Here is a 20124-nt window from a genome sequence, read left to right as displayed (position 1 = left end):
TCATCTTAGACCTGCAGAGCTGCAAGGAACATGATGGGTCATTATATCCAGCCCCTTCAAAGAGACATATGTAGTGGGAAAGTCAAGCTCCCAACCTCTAGCTCTGCAGCCAGATACCTAAGCCACTAAGTTATACAAGCATATACAATTACAGTAAAGTGCATGATTTTTCAGTAGAGTTTTTCCATCTTGAATGGATACACTACCCTCATATTAGCTTGCATTTGGTGAGAAAATTGTTAATGCATGTTCATTCCCGGTATAGACATAATTTTTTGCTCACTGATGGGTGTGGTGATTGTATATGAGAAGAATTCTAAGACAGTGGTCCCAGTAGTTGATACCAAAGTGAGATAATTTTCCACAGCACACATTTGGATCTCAGATGTAGATTTAATATCCACTGTCTGTGTTTTTTTGGTTTGATGCTTGCTGTAGGCTTTGCTTATCTTTGACATAATGCCTAAAGAGAAACAAAAAGCTCTGTATTTTTTCACAGGATGATCCTAATGAATGCAGCCATCATTTATCGAGTAAAGCGAAAAATATGGTATTGATTTATATGTAGATATAGTAAAATCAAAAACTACATTTTATGGAATTTGTGTCTTTCTGTAGTAGTTTGGACAGGTTGCTGCAGCTTTAGTCGTAGCTGCCAAAAAGAACATCACAACTCATTAGCAGGTTGGCTTAATGTGATGATGGACATCACAGGCCTTTTCTTAAAACCTTCATCTGAGCTGCCTTGTTTCTGTAAATGCTTTTGTGACTATGCTGCAATACAGTGGTGCCTCGCATAGCGAGGTTAATCCGTTCCGGATTAACCTTCGCTATGCTGAAGCATCGTTGAACGGGGCAGGCAATTCCATTGGAACGCATGAAACATGGTTTAATGCGTTCCAAATGGGCCGAATACTCACCGTTCAGCGATGCTTCTTAATGGCCGGCAGCCATTTTCGCGCCCTCCCCTCGCTTAACGAGGGTGCGAAAACGCTGCACGCGGCCATTTTGGGCCATTTCCGGGCTTCCGGCGGCCATTTTGGCCGCCTAACAGCTGATCGTCGGGCTTCATTTTGTGAAGATGGGTAAGCGAAACGCTTACCGGTCTTCGCAAAGCGAATTTTGCCCTATTAAAAAAACGTTGAGCGATCGCATTAGCGATCCGAAAAAATGGATCACTATGCAATTTCGTCGTTATACGGTGCGCTCGTTAAGCGAGGCACCACTGTATTTTATGTTTGCAAGTGATTTCAATGTGGATTCCTATTCATTATTTGATTAATATATCCAATAATTTTTTTTCCAGATGGTATCATGGAAAACTTGACAGAACAATCGCAGAAGAACGCCTTAGGCAAGCAGGAAAACCAGGAAGTTACCTTATTCGAGAAAGTGATAGAAGGCCCGGATCATTTGTCCTTTCATTCCTTAGTAAAACCAGTGTTGTTAATCACTTCAGGTTGGTGCTTCATTTCCACGATTTGAAAAAGTTGCTTTTACATATTGATACAGGTTCATAGAATTTCAAGATTAGCAAGTTCTGTCTAAGAGTTCATGCAGGACATTTTTGTTTTCTCATTCATGACTTCAAAAAAGCAGTGGGAAAGGACAGGTATAAAAGGAGACAGTGTGTTTCATATGCTAGGGTTATGCCTGCTTTTGCCAGTGCACCTTACTTTTTTTTTTTACTTCCACCCTCATCTTTGATCTTTTACAGAAGTGGAGATGGAAAGGGACCATGAGGTGAAATATTGTTGAGTCACTTCATTTCATATAGGAGCTGTATCGTGTGCTCTTCAACCATTCCTTTGCTCTATCTAGTGCTCTGTCTAGAGAGAGCTAAGTAAATATACCTGAGCAGCACACAGTGCATCTGATCAAAGACGTCACCTTTCTTAGCATTCCCAGCTTTCTAGTTTTCTGTGTTATTTCACCTTCATGAGGTGTGGTTTTCTAGAATTGGTTTGTAAGAGACAACTAGATATGACTGCCCCTGCTGTTTGGAGATTGCCTAGGCACTTAACCACATGTTTGATACTTTTCACATCTTTCTATCTTAAACGTTGCTTTGTTTAACATACCTATGTGTTGAATATTGATCTGAGAGCTGTTCGTTCCCCACCTCACAGAGGACGAAAAGTTTCATCTGAAACTTTTTAGCTTTCCCGTAGCTTTTTCCGGTTAGAAGAGAAGATAGGGACTGACATGGTTTCCTGCAGTTCTTATCACAGGTGGTTAGCAGTGATCATAAGCCTGCCACAGCTACCACTCCCCTGCATCTGCAGATCCTGGGGAAGGATCAGTAGTGCTAGATTCGGGGAAATACTTCAGCAAAAATAGTTGTGCTTTTATTCCTTAGTAAAGCCTTAGTAATCAATGTACAGAATCTTTTAGCAATTTTACTCTAAAGCAGATAAAATTAAAATTATAGAAGACACAGTAGCAAATTTCAGCTTAACACAGTGCTTAGTTGTATTGCCAGCATCTTGTTAATTATTTGCAGTTTGCTGCTGCAGCTCAATAATTTGCTGCTGCCGCTCACACACTTCCATTTATTCCGGAGCAAAACCCTACTGGGATTCTAACCAATTCATGGTAAAATCCACATTAAAAAAACACAGTTTGAAGCCTTTAGTAATCGTTACTTCATTAACATCTGCAACTGCTGTAGGGGAAAGTCAGTGCTGATGGGAAAGTGTTGTAGGCAGCACACTTGGAAAGGCACATCCTGTGTTGCCTGCTGAAGCAGTTGTTGCATGCCTCAGATAAATAGGTAAATCACAAACTGCTTTAGATGCGATGATCTAGGTTCTTGGATTGTATCTTACCAAGCAGGGAGATGGAGAACTTCCCAGTGAGTGGCCAACATTTTAGGAAGGATTTCATTTCTTCTGAGATGCTACACTGGGCATTTATTTTAAATGTGCTTGAAAGATGCTAACACACATAGTTACAGTTACATCTTTACTTTCTGTTAGAAATGGTTATGTGGCCTTTAATAGTGTTCTATGATAATTGCTGTATTTTGCATAAACACTAATGCACATGTTAACTTTTTGAAAGCCTAGCTAACATTAGATTTATTTATTTTTTTGATGGGCTTTGTTTTTCTTTTTTCGCTCTCAATGCTCTCTGGAAATTTGGGATGCAATGAGGTCTGAATCTCTGTCCTCAAAGGGGGGAGGGTTTGGGGTGTTTTTTTCTCTTCCTTCATTTTGTCTTCATTTTTTTTCTTATCTTATTTTATATTGTATTTTATATTGCATATGTGTTTGTAGTAGTAGTTGTTGTTGTTGTTGTTGTTGATGATGATGATGATGATGATGATGATGATGATGATAATAATAATAATAATGTTTCTGCTGGGGAAAAAACATTAGATTTATATTTTAAAGCAATCTTCCTAAATATGTATTGTAGAATGTTTTCCAGTGGCCAAGGATCATGGGAGTTGTAGTCAAAACATGGCCTGCAAAAGACTGTTCTCACCTTTTTAAAAGATAGTACACAACAAAGAGTGAACTAATACTGATGTGCACATTTATGAATCTGTTTACAGTTTACTAATGTTGGTTATTATCTTTCCTAACAGAATTATTGCAATGTGTGGTGACTATTATATTGGTGGACGGCGGTTTTCTTCACTGTCTGACCTAATAGGTTATTACAGCCATGTGTCTTGTTTGCTTAAAGGGGAAAAATTGTTGTTTCCTGTAGCACCTCCAGAGGTAATCGGATTTTTAAAAAACAATGGTTTAAATTAAAATATTTAGAAATTACTATCATCTGAAAATGTGCAGTGATTTTGTGCATGTATAAGTGGGTCACTTAGAAATCTTTGTTAGTATTCTAGGATTAAAATGACAGCTTTTGAAAAATTCTATGTGTTACAGTGCTAGATAAATCATCAGGCACTATCAGATGTACTATTTGGTAAAGAAAATGAATTTCAATCCTGGATTCAGAAACAAATTTACTTCTCTTCTGGTTGTTGTGGGTTTTTCGGGCTCTTTGGCCGTGTTCTGAAGGTTGTTCTTCCTAACGTTTCGCCATCTCAGTGGCCGGCATCTTCAGAGGACAGCACAAATGACAGAGTGCTGTCCTCTGAAGATGTCGGCCACAGAGGCTGGCGAAACGTTAGGAAGAATAGCCTTCAGAACACGGCCAAAGAGCCCGAAAAACCCACAACAACCATTAGATTCCTGCTGTGAAAGCCTTCGCGATTACTTCTCTTCCTTCATGGATTATGGTAGAAACCAGAAGTGGGCTTCATTATGCTAGATCCTAAGCAGCGTTGGAGATCACTTCTCTGCCTGACTTTTTCCATGAGATAACCTTTAAGTTCCAACATGATTGTTGCCTTTTTCTTTTCTTGCTGCTTCCTTCCATTCTTTTAGCAAAGTATAGGACCGAAAGAGTAGAAAGTCTCATGATGCTGATCTGAGCTGGATGGGTGACACATATGGTACCAAAGTTTGTTTACTCTTGTTTCTGGTAGCTTTGGAACACATTTAACCACAAGTGAAATATAGCTAAATTTTCACAGTAGATGTCATTTATCTTTCTTGTAGTTCTTAAACTTCATATTATTGCTACTTCTCTGGATCTGTAGTTTACAAACAAACAAAAAAGACAAAAGAATGTGTTAAGTTTCAAAGAGGCTAACTGCTGTACATTTTGCTTATTTTGTAGGACATAAAAATTGACTGTAAAAGTAGCGCTTATGCTGTCCAGCAGTTAAAAACACATGACACTAATTCACATGAATCTCTACCACAAATAATGCCAATATTTCATAGCAGACTTAATCCACAAAGCTGCTTATCGTGTCCAAAAACTAAAACAAATTCCACTTTTATTATTTTTCTGAATTAAAGAGACGGCTATTTAGTTCTGAATGCTGAATAAGCAATTACTCAGTGCTGTGCCAGCAAGAACATGAGACTTCTTCATTATCCTCTTTTTCCTATAGCCTCTGTTGTTTTGTGCTATGTGAAAATCTGTCTGGGATGGGGTCCCAATGCTGTACAGTAGGTTTTGAGGGCATCATTTTGTTGAACTTTCCTGTTGGGGAAATTGTAATTAGATCCTGGTCAGAGCTTTCCTATTTTATTTATTCATTTATTCCTGTTTTGTACTGTTTTTCTTCTGCTTAGGGGATTCAAGGTGGCTCACAGATCATTGAAAGCAACTTTCAATACTAAAAGCATTGAAATGGTTAAACATGGATATATTAAAATTATATGAAACCAGATTAAAAAGTATAAAAACATTTAAATGCATTAAAAAGGATATACTGGTAATAAGAGCAGGACAATTAGCTATGTTAACATTATTAACTATTAAAACTTCTGCTAGAACAAGAATGCTTTTAGTTGTCACTGAAAGTCAGGAAAATTATTGTTCTTGACTTCAACAAAATATAGGGACTTAAACCTTATTGGTGCTTATCCACAAGAAGTGTTACTACAGAAATGGGCCAGTTGAAAAGTCCACATAAAACAAAGGATGGTAGATCTAATTAATGTATTAGATGTTCTGTCTTCAGCCCGTATTGTTTGCATTGGAGTTTAGATCTGAAGTCCCACATTGTAACAGAACACATTTTCTATTTTTGTAGCCAGTAGAGGACCGCAGGAGAGTCAGAGCCATTCTGCCATACACTAAAGTGCCAGAAACAGATGAAATAAGGTATGATTTATATGGATTATTTAAAAATACATCTAGTACCATGTTTCCCTGAAAATAAGACCTAACTTGAAAATAAGCCCTAGTGTGATTTTTTTAGGATGCTCGTAATATAAGCCCTAACCCAAAAATGAGCCCCAGTTCAGTGAAACCCTGTCCTTCACCATTGTTCAGCATTGTACAGCAACCAGAAGAAGATTACATGGCTGTACTTGAATAAATATAGATAGTTGTATATGAAAAAAAAATCCCTTGAAAATAAGTCCTAATGCATTTTTGGAGCAAAAATTAATATGAGACATTGTCTTATTTTCGGGGGAAACACGGTAGTACTGATTGAAACAGTGAACTAAACATTGGTTTTTAAATTAAAACTGTGTTACATTATCATGTAAATGTATATATGTGTTTACAAAACAAAATAGTTTAAAATATACTTGCTAATATTTATAGGTTGTGAAGGTTATGAACTTTGTTCTCAGAATCTGTTTTAAAACGGGTTTAGTTAAACTTTAAAATATTTTTTATTTTGCAAAGTCTGACATTTGGTTGCACAGTTATGCAAAAGACTTGACTTTTAGAGGGAAAAGTCAAGTAATGGGTCTTAGTGTTCTAAAACAGGAGGTAAAATTGCAGCCCTCCAGTTATTATTGGACTGCAACTCCCATCAGCCATAGCCAGCATAGACAGAACTACTTTGATAGTACCTGAGGATTGAACATTGCCCATGTCTACTACAAAATATTCAGAGAAATTCTTCACAGTTTTACAGAGAGATTTTTCTAAAGTGTATGGGGTTTTATTAAATCAAATTGAAATTTCAATTTAAATAAAAAATATAATGAAGATGTAATGTAGTAGGCGTTTTTATCTATAAAAATTCTTGATGCAAAATTTCTTGATGAAATTCCCTGTGTTGCCAGTAAAACTGAGCAATAGCCAGTATAATTGACTGCTGTTAGGGTCAGAAAAGAAAACTAAATGATATGGACTCTTGAGATGTGGTGGTATCCCTCTACCAGTTAATATATCACTTTAAAGGGTTCAGACTGATTGATAGAGGATTGGCATATAAAGGATTTATAGCCAGAACAATTAAATGAGATCATAAAAATGACTTTATTGACTCCTCCTTGTGTATTAGATACAAAAGACAAATAAAATAGCTATCACCTCCATGCTTTGTTTCTATCTTTTTATTGATAGCATTTTAAACAGTCGAAGAACCAGAAGTCTCTTTTTTGCTCAATTGCTTATAATGGTTGAAGTATTTTTTGACATAGCTCTTTTTATCTTTTAGATTATCCATCCTTTCTTGGCAGCTTAAAGTAAATAGAATATCTATTTTAAAATACAAATTGTATTTTGAACAACAAATAACAGGTCACCAGACTTCCCTCAGAGCAACTGGTAGTAGATGTGCTGAACTGGAGGGAGGACTTTAAAAGGTGCATTGGATATGTACAGCAGGTATAAGAGGTTCATTAGCTTGTTGACAGTATAGCTACACATACTACACTCTTGGTTTAACTAGAATCTGTTCCACAATTATCCGTAGCTTCCTTAAAGGAGACATGTTTATTGTCCACAATGAATTAGAAGATGGATGGATGTGGGTTACAAACCTACGTACAGATGAACAAGGTCTTATAGTAGAGGACCTAGTGGAAGAAGTGGTAAGTTGCTTTATGTAAGAACTAGATGAATACACGATTTAAAATATAACAGTAAAAGTAAAAATAATGTAGCTTTTAATACATTTTAAAAGTATTAAACAAATACATCTGCTTTCCAGTTGTGAATAAGATTATATAGATTGTGTCTTGATTTCTAAGTATGGGGATGTGTCTGAAATTGACATCAAATGATGGATCCAAATCCTTTCTTTTCCTTGCACTCTGCCTTTCAGCTGTGCACCTGGCAGATTATTTACGTTTGGTGTGCAAGCTGAAAATTGATCCCAGTTTAGAGAAAAAGTGAAAATCATAGTTTTGGGTTTCAGGTATAATAGGAAATTAGTTTGTTGCTACTTTGTTACTGGGAAGTAACTAAGGAGATTGTATAAAAAAAGAAAGCATGTGAGCACAAGGCTCATTCTTGTAGTTCCAGATTGTAACTTGACTTTGAATGTGAACTGACTTAAATAACTGGAGGAATATTACCAAAATATTAGCTATAATTTCAACTGTCTGCTTAATTTTTGTACGGTAGTGTTGTGTTCAAGTGCAGCTCTGAGGCAAAAATCCTGAGAATTTGACATTATTTTGTCAGATATTTTCTTCTAGAAAATATTGACAAGTCCTTGAAGGAGAAAGGTGGAGTAAAAAATATTTTAAACAAAAATATTAAATACATTTTGTATGCCATAAATAAGTGATCTTAAAAGCCCTTCAGTATAGGTGCTCATTAGTGGCTCTAGGATTGCAATAGAAAGTGAAGCTCTATAGTTAAACCTTCCAGAAGGGAATAACTTCTTAAAACTTTTAAAAAGACATATGGAAGAATTGCTTGGATGGAGTGAAGAGATTGATGAACATTTTAAAAAGAGTTTGTTAATCTTTATAGCTGAGTTCCTTGAAATTCATTTTGCATCACAAGAGTGTTAATGCTTATCATACTCCATACCACTAAGGTTTGACATGATGCTGTTACTGGATCTATACGACAGGCATTAGTTTTTTGTGCCTATTGCTATCTCTAGAAGTCAACAGCAAGTATCTCTTAGGTTGCATTGTTAGTTTCCTGTGGCAGAACTAAAAATATTTGAATGTCTTAGGCTATACTCCTTTGCATATTTTTCCTAGCAATAAGTCCAAATGAATGCAGTGAGCTTAATTTGGAATGTACATGCATAGGATTGCACTGAAAGTTCAAATACTTGAATTGTTTTAATTCTGGTTAACTAACTTGCAAGATGGCATAATGGTTTCCTTTGCAGTTAATTGATTCAGTTTTATTTTATTTATAATTCTGGGGGATATGTTTTCAACAGGGACGAGAAGAAGATCCACATGAAGGAAAAATGTAAGTGTGTTTTCTTAAATAAGTCTATGACATAAGTGTCTGATGTAGTGGTCATTTAGAACTCCATGGTTTTCAAAATTGTAAGGAATTCCAATATTAATAAATTACATGTTATGTATCACAAGAATTATACTATAAAGCTTCTTCATAGAGAACCACTGCTTTTTAGGGTGCACAGATTGGAATTATTTCAGCTCTTTGCCTTAATGGTTCTTCTTATCTGGATTACATTGTCAATGACATGACTTGGGCCAAGTTTAACTGAAGGATTGTCTCTCCCTATGTGAGCTTTCCTTGATCCTTAGAAAAACCTTTACAGAATCTCTGTGCCTCTGACCCTCTCAGTCATGTTTGCAAGAGGGAAACCCCCATGTCATAGGTTCCCAGTGTGGTCTATATGGACCCCCAAGGGTCAATTTCAACCCGCAGGGGGTCCACATCAGAGAGAGAAAAAACTGGGGGTGCACAAGATGTAAAGGAGGGTCTACATGAGGAGATCCCATTAGGCAGATCATAATAAATATTTAGGCAATCCATAATTACACCAAACACAGATTCTGTGTACATACTATTTCATAATATTTTAATTAGGTACTATGTACTATCTGTATTGTGATGTGCTACGTTCATGTGTAAGTTTGTAAAATTACTGGTAAAATTTTATGGTAAATGCCGGTGTGTTGTAAATGGGATTGATGACATTTTGTCATTTCTCATTACTGAGCTATACGGGCACACACATCACGCATGTACGTACTTGTTTAAACTTGTATCAAAGCTTTGCACTGACTTGTTTGATTCATAATTGATAAATAGTGTTAGAGACGTTCATTTGCTTTCTGAGTTTTGAGAGAAAAGAGGCTTAAAAATACGTTCAAAAATATAGATAGAAAATAGGTAAAAGTCAAGTGAATCAAAATCATCTTTAGGAGTGCCTAAGAAAAGTAAGTACAAAATTTTATACATAGTTTGTAGTTGTTACGAGTGCATAGGGGGTCTACGGAAAACAAATAAGTCGGCAAGTGGTCTACGGGGCAAAAAAGTTTGGGAACCTATGCCCCATGTGATGGCTTCTCTCAGACTCTCAAACTGTTGCATTTTGGGAAAGCTAGGGTGGCCTCTTTTTATTATTTTTTATTTTTTAGCTCCTTCCATTGGCAGGTGAAGAGATTTTTATTTAAACAGGACATTCCTACTGATCTGGATCTTTTCATTACAAAATATTAGTGGTAAATATTAGACAATTCATTCAAAATGGATGTTGACAGATTGAAAGGATTTGTAGCAGTGGTGGATATGGTAAAATGGATGGAAACGCCAAACCATCGATGATATAGGAACATTAATTTGGATTACAAAAAACAGGAATGTACATACAGTGGTGCCTCGCATTGTGATGTTAATTCATTTCAGCGAAATCGCTGTAGAACGAAAACATTGTAAAGTGATTTCTAAAAGCCCATAGAAACGCATTAAAACCCGATTAATGCGTTCCTATGGGCTTGAAACTCACCGTCCAGCGAAGATCCTCCATAGTGCGACCATTTTCACTGCCTGTGCAGCGAGGAATCCGTCCCAGAAAACAGCGGGCGGCCATTTTTTTTAACCAGGCGGGCATTTTGAAACCGCTGATCAGCTGTGCGAAAATTGTCGTTTTGTAATAATCGGTTAGCGAAGCAGGGAACCAATCATCGCAAAGCGAAAAAACCCCATAGGAAACAAAAATTTCGTCGCTATACGATTTCGTCGTAAAATGAAGCGCTCATCTTGCGAGGCACCACTCTATTCCTGTCATATTAAAATATCTCCTGAAGTACCACCAGGTGAGAGAGCATGCAGGAAGGAGTGACAACCTTTGAATTATTGTCTGATAGATTTTGCTGAGATACAATCCAGCAAGTGTAAAGGAAAACATTTATTTTTATGGAGAATCACTTATAAATAATTACCATACAAATAAAGTCTAAATATTTTTTATAATGCAAAATAATGATCTTATACAAAATAATGCCTAAACATTATTTTATATAAGGTCTGTGATTTCTTTATTTTGTTTCATGTTGACCTTTAGAGATACTTGCTCATTACAAGATGATCCTGCATACTGTAAACTAAAAAAAAGTATATATTCATAATATTTAACAATATCTCCTGTTCTTTAAGATGGTTCCATGGGAAGATCTCTAAACAGGAAGCTTACAGTTTGCTAATGACAGGTAAATTATTTGTGTAAATGAAACTAATAGGTTATTTCTGTTTCTACCGTACCCCTACATTGAATGTGCTATTTACAGTGAAGGAAAAGGGCCTGCCTTACTTTCACTGGTGTAATAGATCCAGGCCTTGCAGGGTCAAAGCCCTGGAACTTGCTGAGTAGTTGGATTACGATATCTGCCCCCTGCTTAGTCTTTCCTTAGCAGCAGTTGGGAGATAAGTGGATTTTCTAAGATTAGTACATTATTGCATGTGTTCTCTGATTTAATGCATAATATTTGAGATGGTTTCATTTTGAATAGGCATTTAAGAAGAGATAGTCCTATACAGAAGAGATATTCCTCATTTGTTGATATTGTCTGATAGATTGGCCTGGATTTTTGGATTTTCTTGTTGGATAGGGATTCTGTGGGAATTATGATGAGCACCTGAAGTTTTAAATTAACTACCACATTATTGCTTATAATGGAGCATAAAGAAATAGACAGCTGCCTGCTGCAATTAAAAAAGTTATATGGTTTGGTATTTGTACAGATTATTTGCTGTGTTGTGTCAGAAATTTTGTTTCTGTTTTAAATACGTCAGTTTTGGGGGGTCAATTGTAACATAGCATAGATCATATTAACACAGAGAATGTTGGTCATTGGCAAGGAACTGATAACATTTTCTTTTTTTGAATTTAGTGGGTCAGGTATCAAGTTTTCTAGTGAGACCATCTGACAATACACCTGGAGATTACTCTCTCTACTTCCGAACCAGTGAAAATATACAGCGGTTTAAAATATGTCCAACACCAAACAACCAGTTTATGATGGGGGGCAGGTACTATAACAGGTATGTTGAAAAGAGGCATTTCTATTTGTTTGCTATTACGCATGATGCCACCTTTTCTTGGCTTAATGTAGCGATATTTAATGGAGCATTGGAGCATTTTATTTATATCCCGCCTATCTAATCAATTAAGATTACTCTAGGCGGCTTGTCTTTCCATTGTAATGCAAACACTGGATTATATCTGATTCTTAATCAGGAGTTCAAGAGATTTGGCATTCAGCATGTATGGAATAGATGAAATATGAACTGTTTATATAAATTAAACATAAAGCTGTGTGTTCTTTGTGAGATTCTGAGGATCAAAAGTCAAAATGAAAAATAATAGTGCCATATTTCCTTAAAACATTGATATTTTCTATTGGAAAGCATATATATTTGGTTGTATAACTTAATTGTTATTGGAAGAAGATATTTAAGATAGTGTTTTTAGTGATGTATGCATACCTATTTTTTAAAAAATACTATTTTCAGATTTGAAAAGAGACAACAATCTAGATATTAATGTGTTTCAATGGCTCTTCCTAGTAGTGATGAGTGTAGCTCCCTTTTCCAAACGATATGGGTGATACCCTAATCAACAGATGATGGGTTTTGCCACACTTTGAACCAGGGAATCAATATCCATCCCAATTGAGAATCTCGCTTCCAGCTTGGCTTCTGAGTGGTTAGAGATGGTGCAGCTGGTGTGACTGAGAAAGTTTCATGTTCTCCTAGCTGAGAAGTTGATTGGACTGTCATAGGACCTCAAGTGGAAGATATGAGGCTAAGCAGTTGGATCCCCTTGCATATCCCCAATACAAGCTGCTTATTTACCTTCATTAAATCTGTCTGGCCTCCAGACAGCCTCATTGAAAATCCAGCTAGCAGCCGTTTCAGCCTTTGTGAAGGTAAACTATATTTTGCCCGTTTTCTAGTTTATGAGGGGCAGAAGGCAGAAAGCTCTCATTTGAAAAGCTTGATATATGGAACAATTGTGGGACTGACAGTTCAGGCCTGATTTTTATTCCCTTCCACTGGTAGCTTAGGTATCATAATGTTTGCTCAATGTGGTTTTTCCTGTGAAGAAGTTAATTCAGAAGGCATGTCACCAGAGAAGTAGGATCATGGAATTCAGTCAAATTATGTCAGTTGTCAAGATGTAGGGGACAAAGGAGTCAAAATCAGATGTCCCGAATGGGAGAAAGTAATGAAATTGATATTCCCTGGCTCTAGGGTTTTTGGAGTGCAACTGGCTAGAATACAAATGTGAAAAGGACACAGCAAAGTATCTGAGGGCTAAATTAAAGACTTGTAGCAGCCTCGGATTTGAGCTTGTGTATCTATCAGAGCCCTGTGTCACAAAGTCAATTCCTTTAAAAAAAAGTAGTACTGTGCATAGTTATATCTCATTGTGCAGAGACAAACTCTTGGGCACATCTGAAGTTGCTTTGTAATTCTAACCCCACATTTCTTTTGCCTACTAATCATTTGGCTTGCAAGTGAAGATACATTCCTGTTCACTCTTAGAATCATTTTCATTTGTTATTGCTGAGATTACCGTATTTTTCGCACCATAAGACGCACTTTCCCCCCACAAAACAGGAGGGTGGAAAGTCTGTGCGTCTTATGGAGTGAAGAAAACAGATTATATTTTCCTGTTTACTTCTCCTAAAAAATTGGTGCGTCTTATGGAAAGGTGCGTCTTATGGAGCGAAAAATACGGTAATACTACTTTCTTATTGGTCTAATACACAGTGAGTCTTCATGAAACCTTTGTTGAAACTTCAAGATCTATTTCCAAACGTCCTTATTAATGTGGAATTGAACAACATTTCCAAAGTGCTTCTGCTAATAATTCAGTTAATAATTCTGAAACTTTTCTCATGCCATTATCTCTTCCTTATTAGTCAGTGTGAGTAGTTTTCTTTGTTTGCCAGGAGCAAATATTCATGATCTCATCATTTTATTTATTTGTTATTTATTTTATTAGATTTCTACCCTGCCTATCTAAACCAAAGGTCTACTCTGTAAGATTGCTGTTAAAAAACCACAGAAATATCTTTGTGAGCTACATTTTACGATCTTGCACAATTTTATAAATTATCTGAGAATTAGTACTGGCCAGGAGGATATAGGTAACACAGTTTTAGTTCCAGTGTGTCCTACCAAATTAGAATGCTTTTCATGAAATTCAGATCTTTAGAAAACACAAGGACATTTATTCTGGTATAGGAAAATGCGTTGAACTCTGTATACAATTTTATTAATTAAATACAGCATATGATTTATTAAAATGTATGAAAGCATATAATCGAATCGAATACTTTATTACGGTCAAAGACCAGTAAAACCAAATCAGTATAAAATAGATACATATAATTATAGTTTGGTAAAATCAGTCAGGGTAATAAAATTCCATTAAAACATGATAAAACAATTCCTTCTTTCCAGTTAATAACATCATGTATCCTTGATATAAGAAAACCTCAGACAGAGTTATATTAAAAACATATCCATCTAAAATCACTTACCCAAACATTTGTTTACGAATAACAGCCTTATAGATTTCAAATCTGCTTTTGACCTCATTCCAAGGGAACGTCTGTGGTCAAAATTTGAGTCCACAAATATCGATAAACGGCTTCTCCTATTGATGTGGCAACTTCATGAAAATATGCACTTGCGGGTTCTTTGTAACACCGCGGGGATCTTATCCAACCAAGTCCCTGTAACTTAATGGAGTGAGACAAGGAGTCATACTAGCCCCCACCTTGTTCAACTTCTATATCAATGGCTTAGTTGGGAATTTAAGTAACCCCAATTTTCATCAACCTAAACTTGCCTCTCACCCAATTGCAATCTTACTGTATGCTGATGATGCTGTTTTACTGTCAACAACATGTGTAGGATTTAGAAGACTCCTGAGATCCTTCTCCTCCTACTGTAATAAAGAACAACTAATAATTAATTATGCTAAAACCAAGATTATGGTTGTGAGTAGAAGGAGAATAAAGCATATAAGTGTTGTGCCTCTTATGAGGAGAACCAACCCATGTAGCCTTGGCAAGCTGCACAGTCCCAGTATGCCCCTAGAAGAAGAAAATGATATACCACTTATGAGTATTCTCTACTTGGAAAACCCTGAAGATCGTCATAAGTTAAATTCACTTGACAGCACATGATTATTAAATTAGGATCAGAGCTTGTATTTATTACTTGCAACAAAAAAGAAAAAATCACAGTTGTCACCAGCTTGTCAAAGTAAGGTTTCCAAAATAACAGGTCATTTTTATTTGTTGTGTTAAAATCCTGTTGTCTATATCATTGTCTGAACGCTTGAAAACCTTGTTCTCCCTACCTAAAGTAAGAGTAACATTATTTTCAATGTTATTAACTAATCTTGTATAAGAATTATATCCAAAGGGGCCACATTTTTGTTTGTTTGTTTGTTTGTTTGTTTGTTTGTTTGTTTGTTTGTTTGTTTGTTTGTTGTGTTTATACCCCACCTATCTAGTCGAACGACCACTCTAGGCGGCTTTTTACTTGATCAATGTTGTGCAGATGTAAATTATAATTCCTTTCATCTTTATTTTTCTGTGCATTTTATGTTTCTACTGCATAAAAATCTCAGAGATTTTTTTTCATTGAGATGTTCCCCTGCCCACCCCTATGTATAACTGTTTGCTTCAAAGACGTGTAGAATTCTTCTGGTCTTGTGAGGCAAAGTGTACAGTTTCTTTATGAAATAAAGTATCCAGTAACATAATTAAAAGAAACCTTTTAAAACTAATACAGTGGTGCCCCGCATAGCGACGATAATCCATTCCGAAAAAATCTTCGCTATACGGATTCGTCGCTATGCGGGGCAAAAAAGCCCATAGGAATGCATTAAAACACGTTTAATCTGTTAATATGGGGGAAAAACTCACCTTTAAGCGAAAATCCTCCATCCGGCCGCCATTTTCGGTGCCCGGTAAGCGAGGAAAAGGCGCGAAAACACTGCGGGCGCCCATTTTATTTACATGGCGGCCATTTTGGAACAGCTGATCAGCTGTGCGAAAATGGGGCGTCGCAAACACCCCGTTTTCGCCCAGGTGATCGGCGGGGCTTTGGGATGATCAGGGGGGAAGCGGTTCCCTGCGATCATCCCAAAGCCCCGCCAATCAGCTGGGCAAAAATGGGGCGTATGGGGAAAAATCGCAAAGCGATTTTTCCCCATAGGAAACATGGCAATGCGATTGCAAAAGCGATCACAAAATCTTCATTGCTATGCAGATTTGTCGTTAAACGGGGCACCTGTTAAGCGAGGCACCAGAAGATGAACGTAACTCGAAATGGTTGTAAGTTGAAGCACCATTTCCCATTGAAATGCATTGGAACATGATTACCGTATTTGCCGGCGTATAAGGTGACTGGGCGTATAAGACGACCCCCCAACATTTCCACTCAAAATGTAGAGTTGGTTATATACTTGCTGTATAAGACTACCCCCTCTTCCGCAGGCATGATTCTGCTTTGGCTGCATCATAGGGAGAGTTCGTTTTGCTGATTTTGGTTCCTTTCGCTGGGTGAGAGCAAAGGTTTGCTGGAAGAAGGAACAGCAGAGAGGCAGCAGCCATTTTGGAGAGGCAGCAGCCATGTGATCATCTCAAAATGGCTGCTGCCTCTCTGCTGGTTCCCGACAGTCAGCTGTTCGGCGCTAGAGTCAGGCTGTTCCCAGGCTACCAAGGAGGGGCGGGCTAGGTCTACTCCGTCTTACTACCAGGTTAGTGACTTCGCTGGGAGAGAGGGAGGTTTTGCTGGAAGTGCATCCAGCGTATAAGATGACTCCCCCCCCCCACTTGGAGGCATGTTTTTCAGGGCCAAAATGTCATCTTGTATGCCGGCAAATACGGTAATCCGTTCCAGCCAAAACACAACAATGACAGCAACAAAGCACACAGCAGCCCTGTCAGAAGGCGCTGGGGCTTTAAAAAAACAAACAAACAAAACAAGCACACAGCAGCCCAATCAGGAGGCACTGGGGCTTAAAAAAAAAATAAAAATAAAGCACACAGCAGCCCTGTTGGAAGGTGCTGGGGCTTTAAAAAAAATAAACATAGCAAGCCCCATCAGAAGGCTCTGGGGCTGAAAAAATAAGCACACTAAAACACAAAAAAATCACAGCACAGAAACAGCTACAGCTGCCTGCACTGTCGCTCTTCCTTCCATACACACATCCTGGCATTCAGAGCAGCACCAGGTGGCAAATATGGATCCAACCTTACAAAATTTTTTTCTGCATCAGTCTCCTATATACAGTGGTGCCCCGCATAGCGAGGTTAATCTGTTCCGGATTAACCTTTGCTATGGGAAAACATCGTAAAACGGATCCAAAAAACCCATTGGAACTCATTAAACAAAGTTTAATGCGTTCCAAATGGGCCCAAAACTCACCATTCTCCGATGTTTTCCCTTGTTCCGGCAGCCATCTTGGGTGTACCGGCGGCCATTTTGGGTGTACCGGCGGCCATTTTTTGTGTTCCGGCGGCCATCTTGGGTGTACCAGTGGCCATTTTTTGTGTTCTGGCGGCCATCTTGCTTGTACCGGCGGCCATTTTGAGAGTCCCGGCGGCCATCTTGGGTGTACCAGCACCCATTTTTGGTGTTCCGGCGGCCATTTTGGAACCGCTGAACAGCTGTTCCCCCATCGTAACTCAAGCATGCCCTCGCATTAGCGATGGGGAAATCCGCATCGCAATGCGGATTCATCATTCAACGGTGCACTCGTTATACGAGGCACCACTGTACTTAAAATGATTAAGTTGCTAGAAATTAGCATTCAACAAGTGATGCTACTCTATTAGGAGATCTTTTTAGAGGTACTGGTTAAAAAGAAGTATTTGAACTAAACTCTTTATTTGCTAGAGTATTATTGTTAAGTACCAAACCTTTGAAAGCGTGTTTTGAGCCAAAAGTCTTACATTACATGTCTTTTTGACCAAATCTCATATTTTATTAGTGTACTTAATATCATAAAACTATGTACCTCTGCCTTTTGTTACATGTTTAGGTTAACATTGATAATACATTGTCTACATTGAGTGTATCCATTAGTTTTGTTCACATGAACAAGGAACAATATATTAAATGTCAGATTTCTTCCATAACTCCTTCAATTCTGTGTCTTTCAAAGTCTGACTTTTGTCTGTTTTGGTATGGTAATTAGGTTTTCCTGTAAAATGTTTCCACTAATAATTTAACATAAAAGCTTAATGATTTCAAAATACAATCCATATAATTTTTGTTGAGATCCTTCACAGTCCCACTTTTCTAGAAATAGATTGATTTCCTCACTGAAGTGATTCCCATTCTTCTTTTCTAGTTAAAAGCAAATTGTTATATAAAATTGCAGTGTTTTATTTCTCTAGTTAAAATAATGGAAACATTGGTCAGCGTCCAGGAGAATTATTCTACTGAAACAATTGTTTCAATCAGCAGAACTAAGAGAGAGTGATTTTATATACAAACACGCATACAGGAATATATTCGCCATCTCTGCATTAGTGGCTGGGCAGTAGTGGGATGTCTGGATTAAATTTGCTGTAGGTCAGGATTGATATCAGTCTAGCAATTCTCAAAATACTTAAATGAGTGAACTCTGTTGAAACCAGACTTATTCCCACCTAGGCATAACTATTAAAAATCAACAGAATGTGTTAGTGTTAAGCAGCATATCCGATTGATTCCAGCAGTAGTACTATGAATATGACTAAATCTGAATTATACTTTACATCTCAATTTATGCAGCCTTAATCCAACATAGAATTAGTGATGTTTAAACTCATTCATAAAATGGTTAGTATTTTGTTTGATTTGATTCTATGTTGCTTATTAGTGATGGTTTTGGGAATTGGTGTTTTATGACTGAATTTTGGCTATACAAAAACAAATATGCCTATTGGAACATAATGTTTTCTTACAGTGGGGCAAAAATAAACTAAGTATTTAGCTTATATCTTGAAAATAGATTTTCTTAGAAAAAAGTTGGCAGTAATATTAGGCAGAATCATATTAATTTAATTGTGTGTAAGTTAAATTATGTAATTCATGGTGGTGAATTGATGCTGACTGATGACATTTTGAGGCATACACCAGACTGTGCAACAGGCACATGACTAGTTATTCTACCAGTGTTTTGTTAATTAACAGCAGATCACCGTGGTGAGTTAAACAATTTAATTTATGTGTGCTTAAATCAGGAACAGGATTCTGACCAATATATTTGTAATTAAGCAAATTTCTTAATATCTTTGGGGTTACAACTACCATTTCATGATTAGTTTTATAAAACAGCATTAATTTATTCAGATTCTCATTCTTGCTTTGTGTTTTTCAACAGTATTGCTGATATCATTGATCACTATAGAAAAGAACAAATTGTTGAAGGCTACTATCTGAAAGATCCTGTTCCAATGCAGGTGAGTCATGCATGCAGCCTGGTCTTCCCATAAATCATGTTTAACTGAGGGAGATTGGCAGTTACAGAGAAAAGACAGTAACTGCATTTAGATGTTATGATAAGCCAGAAATCAATAGAATGCTACTTTGTCAAGAATGGTTTGTGCTGATTAATTGTTTTTACTAAGGCAGAAGTGGCTAAGCAAACCACAAAACCTGCATGGATTTACATCAGTAGAAACAGGTTATGAAGTAGAGTTTAGTGGTTTGTTTGTCTGGTTCAGCTACAAGCAGGATCTGTAGGGTGGTGTCTCATGACATAAGAATTCGGCCAATATTAGAAGGATTTACCATTGATTTATATCCACAAGCTGTTTTGATCTCACTATTGACCAAATGTGGTTCACCTCACTGTTTGTGTATTGACTGAAATCAGATTGATGAAAGCTGCTTTCCTCATAAACCATAACCTCTTGGAGGGCTTTCATACCTGCTCTACACAACAATGTCTTTTTTTATTTACTTATGTGTTCTTGTTGTACTTTTCCTCCCTGAAGTGTAATTCAAAGATCAAAAGATTAAAACACTGGTGATCAGAATTCTGTTGGTAGTCCTGAATAGAGTGGTGTCAATGAATCAGTTGTGGAATGGTGAATCAATAAATCCCATTGATTTAATAAGTCCCTAGTTGGGACCACTGATATCACCAGTGTACTAAACTATTGAACAATGAAGCAAATTATCATTGAGCTTCTCGTGTATGTTTATTGCTGCATATACCAAAATACTATCTTTTCTCTAGAAGGATTTATCAGCAGGGAACCAAGGTGTTAGAGAACACAAAAATAAATCACAGCAGTGAAAAGTACACAATGAGGGAGGTCCGATAAGTGGCTCACAAACTTAAATAGGAACAATTCACAATACAGTGTTTTGTTGCTGTTT

The 20124-nt window shown here is 37.1% G+C and overlaps 1 protein-coding gene across 2 annotated transcripts in view; it reads left to right on the top strand.

Moving 5' to 3' along the window:
- Positions 1 to 20124, top strand: part of RASA1 (RAS p21 protein activator 1) — a 97502-nt gene that overhangs the window by 35795 nt on the left and 41583 nt on the right. For both annotated transcript variants that reach the window (XM_072992578.2, XM_072992579.2), the window contains 8 exons: positions 1307 to 1459; positions 3593 to 3728; positions 5621 to 5691; positions 7247 to 7364; positions 8681 to 8712; positions 10876 to 10928; positions 11610 to 11760; positions 19121 to 19199. In XM_072992578.2, the coding sequence (XP_072848679.2) occupies positions 1307 to 1459; positions 3593 to 3728; positions 5621 to 5691; positions 7247 to 7364; positions 8681 to 8712; positions 10876 to 10928; positions 11610 to 11760; positions 19121 to 19199 (793 nt within the window). The remainder of the gene's footprint in view (positions 1 to 1306; positions 1460 to 3592; positions 3729 to 5620; positions 5692 to 7246; positions 7365 to 8680; positions 8713 to 10875; positions 10929 to 11609; positions 11761 to 19120; positions 19200 to 20124) is intronic.

Source organism: Pogona vitticeps, chromosome 2 (assembly GCF_051106095.1).
Source record: "Pogona vitticeps strain Pit_001003342236 chromosome 2, PviZW2.1, whole genome shotgun sequence".
Taxonomy (NCBI): Eukaryota; Metazoa; Chordata; class Lepidosauria; order Squamata; family Agamidae; genus Pogona; species Pogona vitticeps.
The sequence above is the reverse complement of the archived record's forward strand: the minus strand, read 5'-3'. Positions and strand labels throughout refer to the sequence as shown.